The sequence below is a fragment of the Pithys albifrons genome, chromosome 2 (assembly GCF_047495875.1).
Source record: "Pithys albifrons albifrons isolate INPA30051 chromosome 2, PitAlb_v1, whole genome shotgun sequence".
In the NCBI taxonomy this organism is placed as follows: Eukaryota; Metazoa; Chordata; class Aves; order Passeriformes; family Thamnophilidae; genus Pithys; species Pithys albifrons.
In genome coordinates this window covers 121,147,619-121,169,765 of record NC_092459.1, presented here as the reverse complement: position 1 = coordinate 121,169,765, position 22,147 = coordinate 121,147,619, and the positions used below count along the sequence as shown (strand labels likewise).

At 51.7% G+C, this 22,147-nt stretch overlaps 1 protein-coding gene across 1 annotated transcript in view; it reads right to left on the bottom strand.

The window, feature by feature from the left end:
* NRBP1 (nuclear receptor binding protein 1) overlaps positions 1-22,147 on the bottom strand; it is a 35,880-nt gene that overhangs the window by 13,514 nt on the left and 219 nt on the right. The window contains exons 2-7 of the mRNA XM_071547709.1: positions 21,894-22,110; positions 9,256-9,378; positions 8,445-8,546; positions 8,266-8,355; positions 7,734-7,774; positions 6,578-6,672 (exon numbers count right to left, since the gene is read on the bottom strand). Of these exons, the coding sequence (XP_071403810.1) occupies positions 6,578-6,672; positions 7,734-7,774; positions 8,266-8,355; positions 8,445-8,546; positions 9,256-9,378; positions 21,894-22,094 (652 nt within the window). The 5' untranslated portion in view covers positions 22,095-22,110. The remainder of the gene's footprint in view (positions 1-6,577; positions 6,673-7,733; positions 7,775-8,265; positions 8,356-8,444; positions 8,547-9,255; positions 9,379-21,893; positions 22,111-22,147) is intronic.

Below are 22,147 nucleotides of genomic sequence, written 5' to 3'. Positions count from 1 at the left end.
TCCCAGCAGCACCTGTAGTCACAAACAAACCTTGGAAACTGCCTTAGTTTGTCAAGTTTCTAAGGAACTGAAAATGTTTGGTTTGGTGGAGACACGCTTGACACACACGCAAAACTACAGCAAGAAGCTGAACTGCATCAGTTCATGTTAAATCTTCCTACATTAGTGCCACCCTGAGTGAAAAAGTTTTCCATTCTCATGACAGATTTTACTATGTCCAATGATTTCAACTATCATTTATTTCTTCTCTAAACCACACTTGCCATAGTTGAAAAAATAAAAAAGCCAGATCCAAGATATCCCAGTAACCTCTTATTTCTACATCACCTGAGTGCCTCAGGTGTCTGTTAAGGACGTGGAAACCAGCATGACAAGTCTTTAAACATCAGGCAACAAAATCCAAGGGAGTGCACTGATGACTAAAGCAAGTCAGTTGTGAAAGCATGTCACTCACAGCCTCCTTAGCTCAATGTTCAAGCACAAGAGAAGCCTTATATCCTGTATTTAGTGTTTTCAAACACAAATCACTGCTCAAGGTCTAAGGCTTAAACAATTCCCTGCCACATGTCAACAGTACTTTGTGGTACAACAGGCTGTTAGAACAAGTTCACAAGGAACTAGCCAGGAAAGCTCAGTATTCCAGAGGCCATCTGATGCCGTTCCAGCACAGGGCTGGTACCACAGCATGTCCTTACACCTACAGAGTGCTGGCTCAGGCTCCTCCTGCCTTGTGAGAACCAAGGGCTTTGGCTCTGCTGGCAGGGATGGCTGGATTGTGGAGAAATGGCTACCAGCCTTAAGTGTTGCTGTCCTCAGCGTGACTGAACCCAGGCCCGGCCACATTCCCACTCCATGGGCTTGTTCCCACATCAGTCTGCCCGCTGCCACTCTGCCATCCTGCCCAGCCTGCAGCCATGCCCACGACACCTGCCCTTATCAGGACTCAAGCCCTGACTCCATCACCATTCCATTCCCCTCAGCTACACCAGATCCCAGGTTCAGCTTTTTGGGAGCCTCTGCTCTGCTGGAGATGCAGAGTGGCCCTCCATGACCTCCGGCCAACATGTAGAGGGCACAGAGCTCATCTGGTCAGGCCCTTCCCTTTCCACTGCTTCCAGCTGATGGTTGGCAGGTTCCCAACTCAGCAGAAACAAACTCTAACCATTGAGAACAAACCTGATAGCAAAAAATAATTATTTTAAATGTAAACATGGTATTCTATGTAATAGGGGTACAAATTTCAGCACTCAAATCCTTCTCTGACCCCCACCAGCCCAACTCCCTCCTTGTACACACATATCTCCCCAAAACCAGAGCTTCAGCTGGGGAAAAATCAGTAGCCAAGCTTCCTTCAACCCAGGGACTTGTTTGGGGTGGGAGGGCTCTGGCCATCAGGAGCCAGACACATTCACTGAAACATTCATCTTAAAACCAACACATCTAAGGAGTTCAAACTACAAGCAAGCAGTTGGATAGCCAAGCATACAACAGGGCTAGTCCAGGACTGGGGCCCAGCCAAGGCCAGCAGAGCAGCAGCAGGAAAGAGCCTAATGAGCGTGGGAAGTTCAGCTGGGAAAAGCTCAGAACAAGGCATGGCTTGTTGACATGCAGGAACCAGCATGCACAGGGCCTGTGGACTAGCACACGCTAAGAGCACGGAGAGGGAGAGAACTAACATCCAGGAGACTTCACAAAGGGCAGTGCTCCCTCTCTGTAAGGCTCTGGCCAAGAGCACAGGAACGGTTTGCATCTCAGCACAGAACACAAGCTCTCCAAGCAGGATGCACCTAAGCCAAACAGTTGTATATACAGCCTTATAGCAAGGGAACACTGTAAATAGATCAGTGTGTGTAATAGAACTGTGTGTTACAAATATGGATATACACACACTTATATATATATAAAAATATATATATACAGATACACAGACAGATAAAATCATGTACATGACAAAAGTGGAGTCACATCACAGGAGCGGAGAAGTTTGCTCACCATTAGCAAATATCCTATGAAAGACTGTTGTAACAGAGCAGCCCGTGAGCGGGAAGTAAAACAAGATAAAGTCAATGAGTTGATGAACAGCAAAGCACTTACATCCATAGAGACAGCTGGGTCAGAGTCAGGGCACACAGGGACAGAACTGAGCACCAGGCCCTGCCTCCAGCCACCTCTTCAAAAGAAATTTACCTAAGGAACATCAGACTTTCAACCTAAGAACCAGACTGGGCAGGAGAGACAAGGCACCTCTGACCAAGCAGATTATGGCTGACTCTGAGGACAAGAAGCTGTAAACTCTGTTTTTCCTGTGAGTGTCCTACAGTCCTTTAGCAACTCCCATCCTGCCCTTTCAGCAGAGAACTCCCTTTCTCTATGTCCCAGCAGGTTCTCCTGGTCACAAATCTCAGCACCAGCACTCACACTTACACACCTGGCCCCATGATGCCACAGCAGGGCTAATACCAAGTAAGAGTCCTGGCCCTGTGGCCTGGAACTGAGGGCAGACTCTGACCTGAATGAGTCCAAGGTCGGGTGTGGTGCAGACAAGAGAGACAAACAACAGCAGTCCCTGAAGGAGGCGTGAGCTGGAAATATGCACTGCACCCCACGGAGCTCCCCCTGTGCTCCTCTGAGGTCTCACTCAGCACATGCCAATCATCGCTGTGTCTGAGAGCCACAGAGGACACTGAGACTCTCCAGTTTGAGGCCTCCCTTCTGCTGGGGCACTTCAAGAGCTGTCAAAACAGATTTTTAATTCAAACCCATCACTTCTTTCCACCTGTGAATGGTTCTTACACTGCCACAGAATTCCAGGACCCCCTCACAGCAATGCCAACACAAGCAGGCAACAGCACGGGGCACCCTGTCTGAACATGCTGCGCCCCTCCCACTCAGAGTACCAGCAGGCTGTCCAAGGAACACATCTGGCAGCCTGTCCAAGGAACACATCTGGCAGCCTGTCCAAGGAACACATCTGGCAGCCTGTCCCCTCCTGAGACAGCACAGATGCCCACAGGGCACCGTGCTGTTGCATGTGGTTCTGTGTACTCCTCCACAGACATACAGACACAACTTCGACCTCTCACAGGGGAGTATTTTCATCTGACCGCAGCTCCACAAAACAGCTGGAACATTCTGGTCTCCAGGAACACCAGTGGCAATTTTAAGAGCTGTAGGTGTCTTTCCTGTTCTCATCACAAGATCTCCAAAGCTTCCCACTCATTTGACACTTGGCCTCCTTAACTCTATTAACTTGCACTTTATGGCTCTGGAAAAAAAGGTTAGTAAACAAATGGATTAGGGGTGGCTTTTGCAATTCAGCAGTATGCAAAGTCTTCTCTCCTTCCCACTCTCTTTTTCTTCCACAGCTGACGCTCAGCACATCGAGATTTACACAGAGAACAGAGAAACTGATCAGTCCCAGCCAGTGCACATGCTCCTGCATCCAAGGTAGCAGCAAGCAGCAAAGGGCTGCTCCCACACCTGAACAGGTATCACAGGAACCAATACCAGTCACTTCCAACACGACACTGCTCTCCTGGCACTGCCCTCCCCGAGAAGACAGCAGGATGTCCTGCAGTGCACACCAACAGCCCCCCTAGCCCAGATTTTTGCCCCATATTCAGCAAGTATTCTCTCTTTCCAAAGACAAGGGGAGAGGAGCTTTGGAAGCAGCAGCCAGCACGGTGCTGAGACAGAGCACTAAAGTGCAGATCATAGTGCACTGAATCCTTGTGTCCCATAAACCCACGGAAACCACTGCCCTGCTCCTTTTACGTAAACAGAGCAGAGTGCTCAGGCACCAGCCAGCTGTACAGAACAAGGACCAGAAGCAGTGAACATGGGCCTGGCATCGTCAGAGACCCTGGAGTGACTGTTGCTCCAGGGCTCAAACACAAACTCAGTCTGTCTGGCACTGCACAGGTAGCAGTGCTGAAGAGAAAGGCTCAAGCTCCAATACAACCAGCGTTCCTGGGAACACAGCTGTGCCTTTTCTGGTTGGGAGAGCACTACAACAATATATCCTGCAACATTGCCAACTCTAATTCCAGCCTCCACTGGAGATACAGCTTTCTTATCTGGAGGATTCCTCTTCTGATCACAAATCCAGTCATGATCACTTCCTGTCCTACTTCAGCAGCTGGGACAGTTTATCACTGTGTGGCTGTAACCAAAACTGTGTATTCTACCCGCTCCATGTCATTTTTCATGAACTGTTAATAATGGATCATTTGCACACCTGACCCCTCAGGCTACAGGCTGGGTGTTAGAGAGCCTTGGGAAATGGGAGTGTTTCCTTGTTTTCACACCAATGTGTGATAATTTTGCTCTGGGGAAGCATTAGCATCTTTACACCCAGCCTGAGGGGTCAGGTCTGCTCATGGGCCATCAAGGATTCCAAAAATGTCCCATGACTCACAGAGTTAAATCACCCACTGTGAAACTCCCAGCCCTGGGGGAGGTACTGGGCATTCCCACCTGAACCTGACCATATACAATCTTGGGGGTTTGGGACTTCTTGGTACCACTTGTTGGATCCAGAGGGCCAGAAAGTCAACAGGACTGCAACTCCCAACAGGACTGCAACTCCCAACAGGACTGCGACCACCATCCTCACCAACAGGTTTTCCTTTCCTTTTACTTTGTCCTCAGGGGGACCACGTGGTGCTCAGCACAGGGGCTAACAAGCACCATTCTGTTCACCCCAGGGTGCTGGGTTATACATCTGTTTTTGTGGGTTAAACCCAATTTTATTTTGTATCGTTGCATTTATTGTAATCATTTTAGTAAATTGTAACTCTGACTCATAAACAACCTTGAGTTGGGTTCATTTCTCCTGCCGGTTTACCTTTAAACAGGCACACTTTTATTTAAGAAAGGACCAGAACCTCCCAGACAAATCCCTTCACTTCCGACCAGGAGGTGAGCCAGGCAGCCCAAAGCTGTGGAACAGAGGGGTTTGCTCAGGGACAGCTGCACTTGAGCACTGCTGCTGCACAGTCACACTCCAGCACATCCCGCAGTTGTGATCACACTCCCACCACTCCTGGCACAAGCACACCGGGGTCACTGCTGTGTCCCTTCTGCTGTGCCAGACAGAACCAAAGTTCTGTGGCACTGCAGGGGAGCAAAGGTGTAACTGTGCTGAGGCCACTGTTTGTGCCCCACACCCAAAGAACTGCCCTTCCTTCCAGGCAGCCTCCCAAGGGCACTGCTGCAGCCACACACTCTGTGAATGGCTCTTCTGATCACCTGCAGGACCTCCCTATGGGGAAAGCTGTGGCTCCAACACCAGCCCTGCAAAACAAGTGCAGCTGGATGATACTTCTAAACAAAGCTAGAAAAAGAGGATTTGTGGTGTCCCATCAGTGGCCTGAGCTGAATGCCAGGGAGTCAGCTGTGTTTGCCAGCATACAGGTACCAGATGTATACATGTTTGGAAATTCTTTCCACCTGGACAAGTCAGGAAAAGACAATAAAGCGAATTCCACGAGGACATCAGCCTGTACAAAGAACAAGTCCCCAAGTTTACAGGCACGTCATGAGCTGAGTGTTCCTCCTGCCACGACCATGTCTCCCAGGTACACGCAAGAATCTGAGGTTTGCTATGGAGAACAGAGACCCTGGTTCTGGAACAAAGGGACAACACAAGAGTTCTTCAATGGTAAGAAAAGCCATAGGTCTGCAGCTGATGGAGAGACTATTTTTGGACAACAGGTGAAGCAAAGCATCCTTCCCTGCACACTGCCACATCAAACCAAAACTCATACAGACAAAGGCTCCAGGAAGGCAAAGGTCACTCCTCAGCTTGAGAATACTTGCAGAAGTCAAAAAACAGGCAGCAAAGCTGTCCCTTGAAAGGTCACATCAAAGGTGTGACATAACACATCCTGACTGCAGACAGATTTTTAGAGACATGGGAATAGCAGAGGTGGAAAAACCAGAGCATGCAAGGATGCACTGCACTGCCAGGAACATCACTGCTTACTTTTGAAATAAACCATTTCAGCACAGTGTGGCTACCCAAGCACAGCATGTCTGTGCCAATCAGGCCCAGGGCAGCTCAGCAGCCTGGGGCCAGTCCCAAGGGAGGGAGAATGCTGGGTTAGGATACCAGGACCAGCCACTTGCTGCAGCCAGAGTCTGCCAGTTTCATTATAAATGTGGGTTGCTACAAGCAGCACTCATGTGGTGTGGCCTCAGTGAGCACAGGTACCCAGAGAGCTCCCAAAGCTCCACAGTCCTGGGAAGAGACCTCTGTGTGTATTAACATGAAAGTCAGAGGAGCAGATGAACCCATGGATAATGTGCCTACAAAACTTCAAAGTTTCAGCATAATTTCCTGTCTCAGCCCCTTGAGACAAAAAATGCAAACAGTACCCAGTATTAGTCTTTCCTGCACCTGACAGAGGTCCAATCATCAGAAATTCTACTCCCAGTCTCTGGCACACCTGATGTAGAAGAGAAGGAGCACATTTACACAAAGACCTATCATGCCAGGGAACCTGGAAAGGCGTAGATGCCTTTTTCTGTCTGGACAGTCTGTTGGATAGGCAAGGGCACCCCCAGCAAGCCTTACCTGACCCGATTTTGATCAGCCCATTGTGCTGGATGAAGATGGTGTCGCAGGTCAGGTTTCCATGGATGATGGGGGGATCACAGGAGTGGAGGTAGCTGGAGATGCAGAACAAAGCACTGGTCAAGGAATGACAAGGCCTGGAATCCCTCCCTTCACCCCTTCCCCATCTCAAGCAACATCAAAAGAGAACAGAAGAGCAAAGGGCACATGTCAGGCACTTAAAATAGCAGAGGGGTACAATTCAGTGACTGTACCTCAGCCTCTAGCTGGAAGAGAATCAGGAATATTGAGGAACTGACTCTAACAATCAATCTCCAGAACACAGGAGAAAAAAGAAAGCTTTCTTTGATCGGATCACAAGAAACTCGGGATACCAGCAGTACAGAAACTATTTCATCCACCTTACTACTGCTGTGTGGGTGTTAAAAGGGTTACAATCTTATACCAAAAATATCAGAGCCTTATTCTGGCCCTATCCACAGAGCACCGAAGAGGCACGTGGTGCTATACACACAGGACCGGGCACATTTGCCAGCAGGCACAAATAAAGCTTTTCAGTGTTGGGGTCCCAGCTACACCCTGGTTTTGCACCTCACTCTGCCTGGGTTATGTTAGCCACCAGCACAAAGGAGGACAGTCAGCTCCCAGAACTGTAGTAGGACCCCAACAATTCACCAACTGCTCTAATTTCACGAAATGGCACCAGAGTTTTGTCTATGGAGTGTGAGCCATGCTCTGCCATCTGGGTTATTGTTCTTCCAAGGCTCTTATTAGCTACTCACCAACTCTGGCTCAGGTGGAAAAGTGCTTTTAAAACCCAAACCACATTCTATTCAGCTCCATTGCACTAAGGTGTCTGCAGAAGATATACACCATCAAGAAACGTACAGACCCACACACACATCTAACACCACCACAGCTCAATATCCATGAATCCTCTGCCTGCTGTAGGGCAGCCTGCCAACACCATGGTTGTTTTCCTCAGTCCTCTCACATGGAATTTCATTTCTCTATCATCTCTGCAACATCCTCCTCGCTGTGGTGAGACCAGAGTTATAAAGCTGGATATTCTGGAGAGCTCCCTGATGCTCAACTCCCACACTCACTGCCACATCAGTCACAACTGCCAGGATCTAAAGGTCAGTATCCCACGTACCTGAGAGCAGAGAGGATTTGGGTACACCACCGCTTCCAGGCCTGTAGACACAGGAGGAAAAGGATAGAAATCATCCACAAAGAGCTGATCTGTATTTCTGTGACTGACAGCCTGCTTGTAGGAAGAAACACACGCTCCACTCTGTGGCATCTGAGCTTTTACCCAGTGCAGGTGTAAAGGATCAGTGTTCTCATGCTCCACTTTGTTTCTACGTATTCCCATGGGTCCAGAAACACACCTGTCCTCCTGAGTCTTCCCCTGCACAGACACCTTTCCCCTTTCCTGTGAGGGCCCACTGAGAGGGACATGTCTTTCACACCACACATACGAAGCTGCAGAGCTGCTGGCAGCAAAGAAGCCAGCACAGAACTGCTGTCCCAGAGAATCTGCAGCTGAACTAGGCCACAGGGACACAGAGGAACTGCAGGCACGTTATCACCAGGTTCTCAAAGGGATCCTCTGCTGAAAGAGCTTTCCAGGGGCTGATGGCTCCAGGGGAATATGGATATAAAGGGAAAAAAAAAAGAGTTACCTTTTCATTCATAGTTTTGTGGTTTTTCTTTGTCTTCTTCAGGAACTGTTTCAAACTCCCTGAAGACATGTACTCAGTGATGAAGATTACCTGTGGGGCAGTGAGACATCACCCTCTGCCTCACTTCATTATCTACAGAGCACACAATGAGAACCCAATAGCCCGTTTGCTGAACTTACCCTGGCCTTGTTCTCCTTCACATCAGCCCAGTATTTGTGGAACTTTACAATGTTCAGATGATCCAGCTGAATTAAGTTGTCAAACACCGCTTTAACTTTTTCCTTAACATCAGAAAGACAAGGACATGCCACATTAGAGACCACATCAACCCACATCTTTCTTTCTTCTTGGGTGTAGGTCCCCTTAAAGACCACTGCACACATCAAGACCCTATGCTAAGGATAGACAGCATCTCATTTCCTTCTGCACTGCACCTCAGCAGAGCGTGGTTTGATCACCACATCTAAATGAACACATTGCCATCGTGGCTGGGCTTAATGAACAAAGATTTGGGAAGGGCTCTGCCCATGTGGGTGTGTCCTTCGAGCTGCACAGTGGATGTTTCAGGTGAGGCACAGCGTGTGCACAACTGGCCCCACCCTTTGCTCCTGAGGTTCATCTGCCACAGCCGAGCGAGCCTGGACAGTGACAGACAAGTCCTCAGAACCAGAACCTACAGCCCCTGGTATGGTATTCCCAGGAGGTCTCCCATCCAAGTACTAACCAAGCCTGACCCTGCTCAGCTTCCCAGATCAGACGAGACTGGGTGTCAGGGTGGTATTTAACTGCCTAAATGAACACCATGGAAACAGCACGAAGGTTTTCCAGCACATTTCCTGCACAGGCCAGGCTTAAGCCATATTGGCTGGTTTTGGGCAGCACAGCACTCCAAACCCAGCCAATAATCCACACAAGAGGTCACCAGTATCCATAATCCCACCCTGATGCAGGGTATGTTTCCACATCCTGTTGGGAACCAGATCAACCTACTTCCTGAAGCTTAAAGTTCTTCCTCTCAGAAAACTGAACTTCATTCCAAACAACTTCCACGCCTTCCTCTGTATCCATGGCCAGGTAGGCACTGTCGATCCCGGGGACATTGCGCTGGTTCACCTGGAGGGAAGGATGGAGAGAGGTGTGAGCTCTAAGCCAGCACGACCAGATGGCTGCCATGCAACCCTCATGGGAAATTATGAACTCTGCTCATTAACTTTTAATTAAATGAGCACTCCAGGACAGGATTGTGCACATGTATCCAAAATGAGTCACGGGAGGCTGTGTGAGCACCGAGGCCTGGGCATACCTGAGGGAAAACCTCTTGTGCACAAAGGCTGTGTTGGAGCAAAGCTGCTTTCTGCCTACAATACAGTATTTTTCATGGTTTAGGATACTTAGAGTTTATTCCACCACAAAAAGCAACTCCAACCATACAAAAGGGATACAGAAATGTCTCAAGAACTCAGATAGAGCTTTGTAGAGGAATCCTCTGAAAGGTGATGATACACAAAACTCAATTGAAGCAGAGAGGAACAAAGGGAAAGCTGCAGGTTCAGAGCAGACATGGGAACCAATGACACAGTGGAAACCACTACAGTAATTTCTTTAGTTAATAATTTCAAACTCTGACCCAGCACAAGTACATCCACATCCAACACTAATACACAGATGAGGACTAAGAAAGCACCGAGGTAAGGGGAGGAATTCAGAGTTTGGACCCCAGCATGAGAATGGCGAGGGCTTTGGGGAGGACATCATGCTGAAAGACCTGCAGAGATCCAAGATGAACCACCCTCCCAGCAGCAAATTTTTCCACAACACTTCTTCCTCAGATATGTTGCAGCATCCAAAGATGTGCAAAGGCTCCTTCCTTCAACATCCAGAGTTCCTGCTGTCCTGTAATGTCTTTGACAGGCAATTTCACTGGCACACAGCGGTCACAGTCATGGTGAATGTCCCACTGCACCACGCAATGTGCAGTGATAGAACTGGATTCCCATCCCAAACCACTTAGAGAGGACAACAGGGTAGAATTTACCTTATAACAGTCAAACAGCAACAATTACTGTTCCCATCCACTGGCCACTTCATAGAAGCATTGGACAGAATCACTTCATAGCAGCATTGGATAGCCTGAGTTGGAAGGGACCCACAAAGGTCACTGAAATTCAGCTCCTGGCCCTGCACAGGACAACCCCAAGAATCCCACCAAGTGCCTGAGAGCATTGTCCAAATGTTCCTTGAACTCTGGCAGCCTTGGTGCTCGTTATCAGGCTTGGCAGTTTTCAGCTGATCCAATTTCCCCCATGAGGTAACAGTTAACACAGAGACTTGTGTGGCAAACCCAGACTTCTCTTCCACTTCTATCACCTCTAAGTCCTGCCCATTTTCCAGCTTCTCCTCATCCTGTCACATTCTCTTCCCTCACTAGGGACCCCATCAACATCTCATTTGCTGGAAGCTTCTCCCCATATATGAGGTCCCTCAAAAATCCCTTCTCCCTTGGCAGCCACTTTCACACAATCAAATCTACCCAATTTCATCATTACAGCTGAACTGCTGTACCCCATTCTACTCCTCCAGTACCCTGACAACACAGAGTGACAACTAATATGGGTCTAGCCAGGCCTAAATTTAGGCTTTAGTTTCTAGAGTAGGCCTTAGATTACCAGCTGCCTCTACTGGCCACTGGTATTCCACACCATATTCTGACATCACCTCAAATACAAATCCAGTAGAGTAGGAGGAGTTGTCTCAGTTCCTGATGGCTGGGGGTGCTAAGTGGACGTGCTCTGTGCTGCTCTGCTGATGAGGCCCAGTACAACCTCACCACCATGTTATCTGCAGGAAAGTAAAATGTTTATTTTAGTTTTCTCTGCTTGGGTCTGTCCCTTAGAATATTGAGTTCTCTGGGTGGTTTTGTAGCTAGAATGGTGGGATTTGTGTTCGGAAGGGTTCCGTTTTCTGTTGAGTGGGGAGATGAAATAATTATTTGTTGTATCTAACTTGTGTAGGTGTGTGTTATACTGTAGTTGTCTTTTAATTTTATCTTTTCTGTATAAATATATAACTAGTTAAGTTCAACTGTCCAGAAGTTTTTTTCCTCCCTTTTCTCAGTGGGGTGGGGAGAAAGTTGTTGTCATTTGGTTTATTCTTGGCATTTTGTCAAAGTATTCAAACCAAAACAACAACCCATCAATACAGGTGGGATTCTTTATGATCTCCCAAGGGAATCCAAAGAAGCCCAAAGACATTCAATACTCTGACACTGCAGATGAAACAGTCCAGTGACAAATGACACTGAGCACAGTAAGCCCAGTGACACAGATTTCTGCAGCACCTGCACAGTACATGAGTGTGACACAACCAGCTGCAAGGCGTGGCACAGGCAGGAAGGAACACAGGCCATAATTGTATCAGGACAGCCTGAACTAAGCAAAATAACTATTGAGAACCATTACAGGAGATGAGAGATGAGCATGAGCCACCCTGCTCCCCCCCACCACCTGAGCCACCTGCATAACTCAGGGGTGACAGATCCAAGATTTGGTTTAAGATGATGTTCATATTGATCTTTTTATTTTTATTTATATATATATATATATATATATATATATATATATATCTACACACACACTGACACCAACATCTAAATACCAGGCCAGGCCTGTTATGTTTCATCATTAAAGAAAGCTGAAGGAATCAAGATAATTGTGCACAGAACATTTATTCCTTTCAATTTTAGTATAAGCAACATCTTAGGGATGACAGCAGCCTAAAAATGCCCAGTACAATTACTGAAGGTGAATGACAAAAGGCTGTAAGTTCAGCAAAGGTTAACCAGGCCCCAGGCAGCAGAAAGGCAGGTGTGTGTGAGCAGTGCAGAGCCACGGTAACAGGAAACACCCCAACAGCCAGTGCCTGTGCAGCCCTCTGGAGTCTCTTCCTCCATCACACTTGCTGCCCATTCACAGAAACATTAAGGTTGGTGAAGATCTCCAAATCCCCGAGTTAAAGGCTTTTCTGGATTAACCAAGTCCTCAAGTAATGGCAACTACTCAAAATCTGCCCAGTAACACGGCCAGGGGCTGTGCACTTGCCACATCTCCCACTTCTGGCCAAGCTCAACAAGCATGAATTATTTCCATGACTCATAGGCAATATTCCAGGGCATCAGACATGACTCAAGACACCAAACCCAGCTGACATCACTGACAGCAATTCTCAGTTCCTGAGGAGATTCACCAGCTTGGGCAGAAGAGTAAAAGGGGAAAATTGCAGACAGAAAACTGAAAGGCAATAGCAGATTCCTCCGGGGTTCAGGTTGTCAAATCCCTGTTCCACATCCCTCTTCCATGCTCAGCAAAGTGGAATCCTAAACCCTGACAAAAGCATGGAGATCATGTAACACTCCCAGACAGCCCACAGACCAGGCAGCTTTTACACTCAGGGAGGAAGTGACCTGAGCCCAGCTTAGCCTGAATTTCTGCAGCACAGCAGAGGAAGCAGCTCCACGCACAGAAGTACTCACAGCTCTATGTCTGTCAAGCAACAGGCAAGGAAATTCGAGAGGAATTTCAAGGGAATTTAATCACTTAAAGGGGACTGGGGGAAGTGGTAAAACAACTTTAAAGGGAAAAAATCTGAAAGCTGAACTTCCCTTTGGCAATTGTTCCCTTTTTTCAATTGTCCAATGCATACTTTTCCTGTAGCTCTCAAACACCTGGATATCATCACTGAAAGAACAGAGACTTTTGGAGAAACGTTCTGTAGTTAATCTGTCAATTAAGCTAAAAATAAATACAGCCTAAACCACAAGTGACAGTGATTACTTACAATATTAAAAAAAAGGTATAAAAACTGGAAAAAAGCCCACAATATCTAAAATATCAGTACTGAATGGAATTGCACATTGAAGAGGTGGGGACTGGCAGCACATCGGGCCAGACCTTCACAAGAAGACCCAGATCTGGTTCAGAGTAGCAGGAATATGTTCAGGAGTTTCCCTGACCACCTGCTTAGGCCAGAGAAGGGAATCACAGCTCTGTCCAACCAGCTGGCAAACTCTTGGAACCAGAGATAAGAGAACCCCTGAGCCAGCAGCTGTGCCAGGTGGGGCTCAGCTTCTCCCTGAGCTGTGGGGAAACAAAAAGCAGCAAATTTACCAAGAGAAACGGAACAAAAAAGGCTCTCTGGGATCTGAGGCTAATCCAGAGTGTAACACAATAGAGAACGCCAGATCCACTGAGGGCAAAGGGAAAAGAAATCCAACAAAGCAAAGAAGCAATCCTATTTCATGTTTTAATTAAACTGACACACTGGCCTTGGCAATCATAGTCACAGAAGCAAAATGCTTAAAAAGGGTTAACAAGAAAATGAAAATAATCAGTGTAATAACAGTGGCAAGGAAAAGAAGATATTATTGCCATGGCTGTACAGACCAACTCACACAGCAACTAAAGCGTAAGGAAAAGACAATCTGACCAGCACCAATACAGTAATTGGTTCTTCCAGACATCCTGCAACAAGTAACAAGATCAAACACATCTGCAAGCAGCTCATCTGTTAACCCAACAGGTCCATCTGGACAGGGTTCAAAGACATATTTAAAGACAGGGTTAAAAGTCTTCCACGTGTTGGAGCTCACCCTGCTTGTAACTTGGCTGCACTGCACCAGCTCAGGGGATGTCCTGCTGAGACAAATCAGAACCTGGCACACCTTTTTGGCACAGGCATTATGTGTCCCAGTCACCTCTCACCAGTCCTCCTCCATGCTGGCCTACGGAGCTGGACCCCACTGGGAGCCAGGACACCCTGCATGGAGCCAGGTCCCTCCATCCAGCCAGAGCCACGGCTGCTCTGCAGGAAAGGGGGAGTTCTGAACCACAGCACTGTGTCACACAGACCGTGCCAGGCCACCATCCCAGAGGCTGCTGCCCAGTGGCCATTCAGCCTCTCCACAAGCACTTGAACAGTTCTGCCTAAACTACACACCACGGGACAGACCTTGCTACAAATTCCCCCCAGGCAGTAGATCAACAACTTAAAAAACCCCACAAAAGTATGACAGGAGTCAAGGTGCTTTAAAGAGCAGCAGCACTGCTCTGGATACAGTCACTGAGGCTGGAAAACCCCCTCAGACCATCCAGTCCAACCATCCCCCAGCACTGCCAAGGCCACCACTAACCCATGTCCCCGAGTGCCACATCCACACAGCTTTTAAATCCCTCCAGGGATGGAGTCTCCAACCTTCCCTTGGCAGCTGTGCCAGGACTGGAGAACCCTTTCAGGGAAGGAATTTTCCCTAATACCCACCTGAATCTGCCCTGGCACAGCTTGAGGCCATTTCTTCTTGTTCTGTCCCTTGTTCCATGGGAGCAGAGCCAGACCTCTCCCTGGCTCCCCACTCCTGGCAGGCACTGCAGAGAGCCAGAAGGTGCCCCCTGAGCCTCCTTTTCTCCAGGCTGGGCCACCCCCTCCCTCCCCCCAGCTCCCTCAGCTGTTCCTGGTGCTCCAGACCCTTCCCCAGCTCCATTCCCTTGTCTGGACCCACTCCAGCCCCTCAATGTCCTTCTTGTCCTGAGAGGGCCAGAAATGCACCCAGGATTTGAGGTGCAGTCCCATCAGTGCTGAGTATCCCACCTGGAGAGAGGCATCATTCCCATCTGTTTAACGGATACCAGAAATGAATACAAATTGCAACTGCAAGCCCAAACGGATGAGTACTCTTGGTGCTTCAAAACAAACAAGCAACCCAACAGAGCATGAGAGCTCAGTCGTACTGGGCTGGCCTATGGAAGGAGGCAGAGGCACTGATTCCTCACCCTTAACTCCCAAGAAGAAACAGAAACAGCACAGCAAAATAAATAAGGGAGTGTGGAAGAAAACTCAGTATCCATAAATATGTCCATTCAGACAGAAGTCCATCAGGAAGGTTCTGGTAACTCCCCAGTGCCTCCATTTGACTGCCTCATTATCACCTCTGCACCACCAGAACCCTCCTGGGACACAGGACAATGAGGACGTGCCACAGGGAGTTCATACTGAGCACAGTCAGGAATAACTGACAGAGAGGTCTGGGATGTTCTCAGCACTGCACCTGGGGCAGCAAGCTCACCTGAGTGCCAGCAGTGTGAAATTTCATGAAGAGATGGAAAACCAGACACGATAAACACCAAGTGAGCTATTCCCACTCTGCTCTAGCCCATCCTGCTCTTCTGTGAGACAGGTACTGAAGACCTCAAATGGGATTTTTCCTGAGCACTGATAAGCAGAAACAGGATACAGCTATTCCTGTCCCCCATGTTGCCATGGGATGCTTGAAGAAGCACCATGCTCCTCTGGCTAACTGAGGCCTGGCTGTGCCACCGGGATGGGCAGCCTTCCCCCAGCCTTCCCGCAGGCAGGACCTGGAGCCGAAGGAGGCACACGGCTCCTCCCCTCTGGTGGCCACAGGAAGCCTCTTCCCAAGCCTAAGCCCCACCAAACCCACAGCAGCTGTCACGATACCTCAGTCGCTGCCTGGGCCTCCCGAGGCAGGACTGGGAGGAAGGGGGACAACAAGGGAAGGCTTTGGTGCTGCTGTACAGACCACGGTATTTTTAGAACAGCTCTGTAAGGAATGCAGAGCAAACCCCATCCCTTGGTCAGAGGCAGCCAAAGGGTGGCCAGCACCACCAGCCTCCCAGGAGTGCTGGGAGAGCAGGAGCCACTCTTGCTGCCTGCCACAGTCACATGGAGAGAGTGCCAGCTGCCTGTCACAGTCTGTGAGCAAGGACAGAACCGGGCTGTGACAAAGGCTCAGTCCCCCCTGCACCCTTCAGTGCCCCTCAGCTCATTCAGGAACATCCCAGGGGTACGTTCCTTCCAGGAAGGCCCCACATGAGCCAATAAAAATGGTAAAAAGCTGCACATACTCCCCCTTCTAAGTATCTTCCTTATGGTCAAGGAACACCATAAAAACTACAGCATGGCATTAGTTTTCTCCACCAGCCAATAAAAACACAAGTCCATTGCCAAAGCCTGCCAGGGTGTTGGCAGCTCCCCGAGCACCAGCCCATTCTCCCTCCAGCAGCAGAACCTGATGCTCAGAGCACCTCAAATGACACCTTTCCCAGGAATGCCACCTCCCTTTCCCACATACAGAAACTCAGATGTGTGATAAGAAAAGACAAACTGGTGCTTATCTTTTTACTACCTCAGCAAGCTTCTTCCTATCACCACAGAGCCCGAGAAAATCAGGCTCCAGCATCCCAGAACCCAAACACACAGTCTGTTGGCATCTTCTCTCCCAGAATCCTGAACTCTGTCTCCTTGAAGAAACATAAATCCTGAGGTGCTAAAGTCACCAACCGCCTCCAGACGAAAAACAATTCAAGAAACTGAGACTCCCATTAGAAGCCAAAAGACAACAAAGATGTAAACACGCAGCAGATCCAGGGTTTCACTTACTGTCTCTCTGTTCAGGTCCTCATGAATCAGAGCTCCTTCCTTAACACTGGATGGTTCTAGCATGGACCAAGAGCATCTGTAAGCCCAAGCACTGAAATCCACCTGTAACATCCAGCCATCAACAGCTGGGTAGTGCCAATCCCAATGACAGCCAGATCTGTCACAGGAAAAGAGAAGCAAACTAATGGCAGTGGGGCCACCTGAATTAATTTTCTGAACTTCCAGTAACAGTATCCAAGGAAGAACAGCAAGACTGGACTAGGACATACAGGTGCAGCAAATACCACCTCAAACTCTGCTCTCAGCACTCTGCACCTGCCCTGGCAGCCAGGGCCATGTGGAACTCCATTACCCTGTCCCAGTCCACACGTCACTGCAGGGCAAGCTGGGAAGGGCTGTGGCTTCCATCGAGTTCCCTGACAGCAGAGAACCCAGAGGCAAAACCAAGAATTAATCAGCACAGCAACCAGTGCCTACACAGCCACACAGCCACACAAGGGGTGTCCCCAGGGATGAGCCAGAAAGGAACTTCTTGATCTCAGCAGTGGGGCAAAATACAGAAAATGCTCCAGCAGCTGAGCTTGCAAAAGAGTCAATACACATCAGGCACAGAACAAACAACAGCCAGGAGGTCACTGATGGCTTTCAAGAACTGAAACATCACCTTCAGCCATCCCAAAAATCCCCCTCAACACTTCAGAATTTATGGGACAGAAGCAAATCTCCTGTGCCCACTCTCAGTGCAGAACACTGCCATTGGCATTGGGACGAGTTGCCAGGGAATGGCACAAGGTTCTCCTGCTGCTCTTGAGCAGCCTGACACATCCTCTCAGAAAAGCAAAATGTATTAAAGCAGAGACCAGTGCTCTTTCTCCCCTTATCTTCCTTTTGTGCTCCAAGTGCCAGGCTTCACATCCCTGCAAAGCCCTCTGTGCTGGGGAGTGCAGTAGAGCTTGAGAAGAGTGACCCCACCCCAGGCTGTGCCTCAGGAGGAGCTGCAGAAGAGGTCCCAGGCCCACCCAGGCCTGTCAGGCCTCTTTCCTCTTCCCCATCTCAGCTAGGCAGACACACCCCCACAAAAGGGGACCAGCTTGTGCCCACATCCACAGCTCTGAGAAGGTTATTTACCAAAGCAAGTTACAAAGATGTCAGCAAAGTATTTCTTATAAAGTCTTGGCTTATGCAGTCATATGGTGTCCCATGCATGGCAAGCCCCAGGACGTTCCCATCTGGCAAGAGCTGAGTCTCTCCTGCTCACACGAGCTTGCCAAGCCCAACACCATAACACTGGGCTGAAAATAGGGATTCTCCTGCAGCAGAGCACAGCCTTTCCTACAGTTATGTTTGGCCACTGTTCTCTGTGATCTGTGTTGCTCCCAGGGACAGCAGGCACCAAGTTCTCAGGGTCAGGTTCCCCACCAGCCAGATGCAGGAGGGTAAACCTGATGGCCAACGCAGCACTGCAATCCAGCTCTGTTAGGAAGCTTCTGCTCCTAGGAGGCTCAGCAGATAACTCTGAAGATACTTCAACAACTCAAGAAAAATAAGTTGAGTGCATGCTGCCTGCAAGAAGGGAATGAAGTGTCCGAGGAGGACAGCAGAAACAGAAGGGATGGTCTGTCAAGGACAGCAGCCAGAAGGGAGCAGGTGAGCACAGGCTGATAAGCCCACTGGCCCTGGGACAGCTCTGCCCTCACGCTGTGGAGCCATGCCCTGTGCCTCTGCCACAGGACAAGATCCTCCTGTAAGGCCTCACCCAAGTGTCTATCAGGAGAGCAACCTGGGCCATGGGCACAATTCCAGAGCAGGATTCAGCTCCGAGTCCCGGGATGGGGTTTGCCCTCTCAGGGTCCAGGTGGACACTTGCTCTGCCGAACTGCTGCCAGCAAGCGCATGGGTCTCTCTGGTCCCTTTCCTGCAAGGCCGCGCCCCAGCCGCTCCTCTCCCCGCTCTGACTCGTGCCCAGCACCACTTCTCCTTGGGAACTCATGTATTGTCAGGTTTATTAGTGGATACAGTTCAACCCAGAGGCCTGGCGCTAAAATAGGACGGTGAGTTGGCTCCAGCAGCTGCCGCTCGGCGGCCGCGCCAGGCCGGGCCGGGCCGGGCCCTTCCCGGGGCCCTCCCCGACCCCGGGGCGCGGCCAGTGCCGGCCGCAGCCAATGGGCGCCGCTGCAGGTGATGTAACGCGTTCCGCCCCCCCGCCATTGGCCGATTCCACCGCCCCCAGGCCCCGCCCCTCCTGCCCGGCCCCGGCCCCGCCCCTCCTGCCCGGCCCCTCCTGCCCGGCCCCGGCCCCGGCCCCTCCTGCCCCGGCCCCTCCTGCCCCGGCCCCTCCTGCCCGGCCCCTCCTGCCCCGGCCCCTCCTGCCCGGCCCCGGCCCCGGCCCCTCCTGCCCGGCCCCGGCCCCTCCTGCCCCGGCCCCGGCCCCGGCCCCGGCCCCGGCCCCTCCTGCCCGGCCCCTCCTGCCCCGGCCCCGGCCCCTCCTGCCCGGCCCCGGCCCCGGCCCCTCCTGCCCGGCCCCGGCCCCGGCCCCTCCTGCCCGGCTCCTCCTGCCCGGCCCCTCCTGCCCGGCCCCTCCTGCCCGGCCCCTCCTGCCCGGCCCCGGCCCCGGCCCCTCCTGCCCGGCCCCTCCTGCCCGGCCCCGGCCCCGGCCCCGGCCCCGGCCCCGGCCCCTCCTGCCCCGGCCCCTCCTGCCCGGCCCCTCCTGCCCGGCCCCTCCTGCCCGGCCCCTCCTGCCCGGCCCCGGCCCCTCCTGCCCGGCCCCTCCTGCCCGGCCCCGGCCCCGGCCCCTCCTGCCCGGCCCCGGCCCCGGCCCCTCCTGCCCGGCCCCGGCCCCGGCCCCTCCTGCCCGGCCCCGGCCCCGGGGCGCTCGGGAGAGCCTGAGGCCGTTTCCCCGGACCATGAGCCCGGCGGGGCCGGCACAGCCAGCGCAGGCCGACCTCCCGCCCCACGACCGTTCCGTGCCCGGGACCGGCGGCGGGGGCACCGTCCCGACGAAATCTCGTTCCGGTAAATAGGCACGGACACACCCTGGCTCACGGGCCCTGTCCGCACTGCCTGCGGAGAGGTCATCAGAGGCGATGGCCAGTAAAATACAGTCTTTTCTTTTTTGAAAAAAGTGAGACCATTACACTTCCAATCGCACATCTGAGCACGGCACTTGGAGAAACGGGAAAGGAGTACCCGGGAAAGGAGTACCCGGGAAAGGAGTACCCGGGAAAGGAGTAGCCGGGAGTGGCAGAGCACAGGCAGCACACAGTCACTCCACAACCACCTGCACTCATTCCTCTCCACATCAGCACATCAGTTGCTTCCACGGTGTTGCCTTATCCAGCACCCGTGAGATACTGCCGTGATAAGGGATCAGGATTGCATCACCGAGAAGAGGTCAGCACGTCCCTTTTCCACCTCCTCCCTGCGAGTAAAGACCTGTGCATGTGCTGCACTGACCAGAATAACTGATGCCAACTGAGCTGCCACAGCTCCCTGGGACAAGGGACAGTTTACTCTGGGATGCTCGGAAATGTTATTCCAAATAAATTTCACACTAGGACATCAGCAGTGGGAGAGTTGACTCCACGGAGCAGATCAGTCCAAACGCTGAAGGTGGCAAAGCGAGTCTGATGTCACACAGCTCAGGGAATAAAAGCCTCTCCCCAAGCCCAGGGCCAGTCGAGCCACAAATGCAGAGACCCGCGGGGATGTGGGTGTGGGGTCCCAGCAGTGTGTGTGACACAGGGCAGCTGTGGCTGCTCCCTGCCAGACACGAGGCCCTGCACCCCTCCCTGCTGAGCAGCACCCCCAACAATGTATTTTGTGGCCCCAACACCCCTCCCTCAGCCCATGGGGTGGAGCAGAGCTCAGGCCTCTATGCAGGCAGCCCGAAGACACAAGACAATCATTTAGCCACGCTGAAATTTCAATGAACTCCTTGTGTCTGGGCCCTAATTTGTCTGCAGAAGGGGAAGTGAAATACAAAGAAAATGCTAGAGCCTCTCAAATCTTACTTGTCATGTAGGAGAGCACAGAAAAACCTGGAAGGAAATTTCTCTTTCTGTGTCAAAGCAATCAGTAGCAAATAAAACACATCGAAAGGATGACACAAACAAACCAGCTTTGCTCTCCAGCATGTGCCAGTTCAGCATAGAGCACAAGACAGAGCAGTTCAGGTAAGGAATATACTGGGGAGGAGAGAAGCAGAGCCTCACACTGACACCTTCCCATTGCAATTAATCTGCACAGCCTCACCATGCCAGGGTTTGGCTCATGGTATCCCAAACCACGTCAACTCTCAGAAAGCAGAAAGGTGAAGAACTGTGGGGAATCCCTGACCTTACCGTGACCTCACTCCGACCTCCAGATTTACATCAGAACAAGTGACAAGGGACAAAGCAGCCAAAGCAGCCAAAGCTCTGAGCTCAGCACTTGTGCCGCAGTGCTGGAGCCCTGTCTGTCTGTCAGCACCTGCCAGGGCGGCACAGCCTGCCCGGCCAGGGCAGGGGCACTGCGCCAGCACAGGGCAGAAACCAGCTTGGCAGGCAGCCCCCAGTGGGGAAAGCACAACCCAGCAACGATGGAAACCCAAACGTGACCTAATCTCCTTATGCCTTCACAGCGCGTTGCCAGCACAGGCACCGAGCAGTGGGTGCAGGCAGGGCAGGCCAAGAAACAAGCCTGCAAGAGCTGACTGTGCTTTATCCTCACTGCAGAACCCCAGGCAAACCAAAAGCAAGGATTCAAAACCTGGTCGGCCCGGGTAACTGGCTGCGTCAGCAGCGGGTACCTCTCACGCTCCCCAGTAACCACTAAGGACGACACATTCATTGCTCCTCACCCTTTCCAGAGGGAACGATCCATAAAATGGGAAGCGCACTGAGTGCCGGAGCCACTCCCTGCTCCGCGGCAGCAACAGCTGGTCGTGCCACGGGCCCGCCGCAGACAAGGCAGCGCCGGCTGCGCTCCAGCCAGGACGCTCCGAGCCCGAGGAACGACCGCCCCGCGGCTGCTGATGGGCAACCCATCTCCCTGTGTCCGGAGAGCGTGACGGGCCCGGGGCCCGTCTGACCCAGGCCCAGGAGCCAGAAGAATCCGGCAGGGCGGGACAAGCGGTTGCTCGGGCCTCGCCCGGCCCGGTCCGGCCCGCACCGCCGCCTCGGGAACCGGCCCCCGGCACTGACCTCCTCGCGCCGCTTCTGCCAGCGGCCGCACGGCGACTCTTCCAGGATCTCGGATTCGTCCTCGCTCTCCTCCTCCTCCTCCGGGGGCGCCGCGGAAGTCACCGGCGCAGACACCGAGGTCATCCCCGGGCCAGACGACGCGGGCTCCGGCTTGGGGTCGGAGCCGCTGCTCGGCACCTGCTTGGACTCGCCCTCCGACATGCTGCGGTCGCACACCCTGCGGGAGAGGCGCAGCCCGTGAGGCGCGGCGGGAG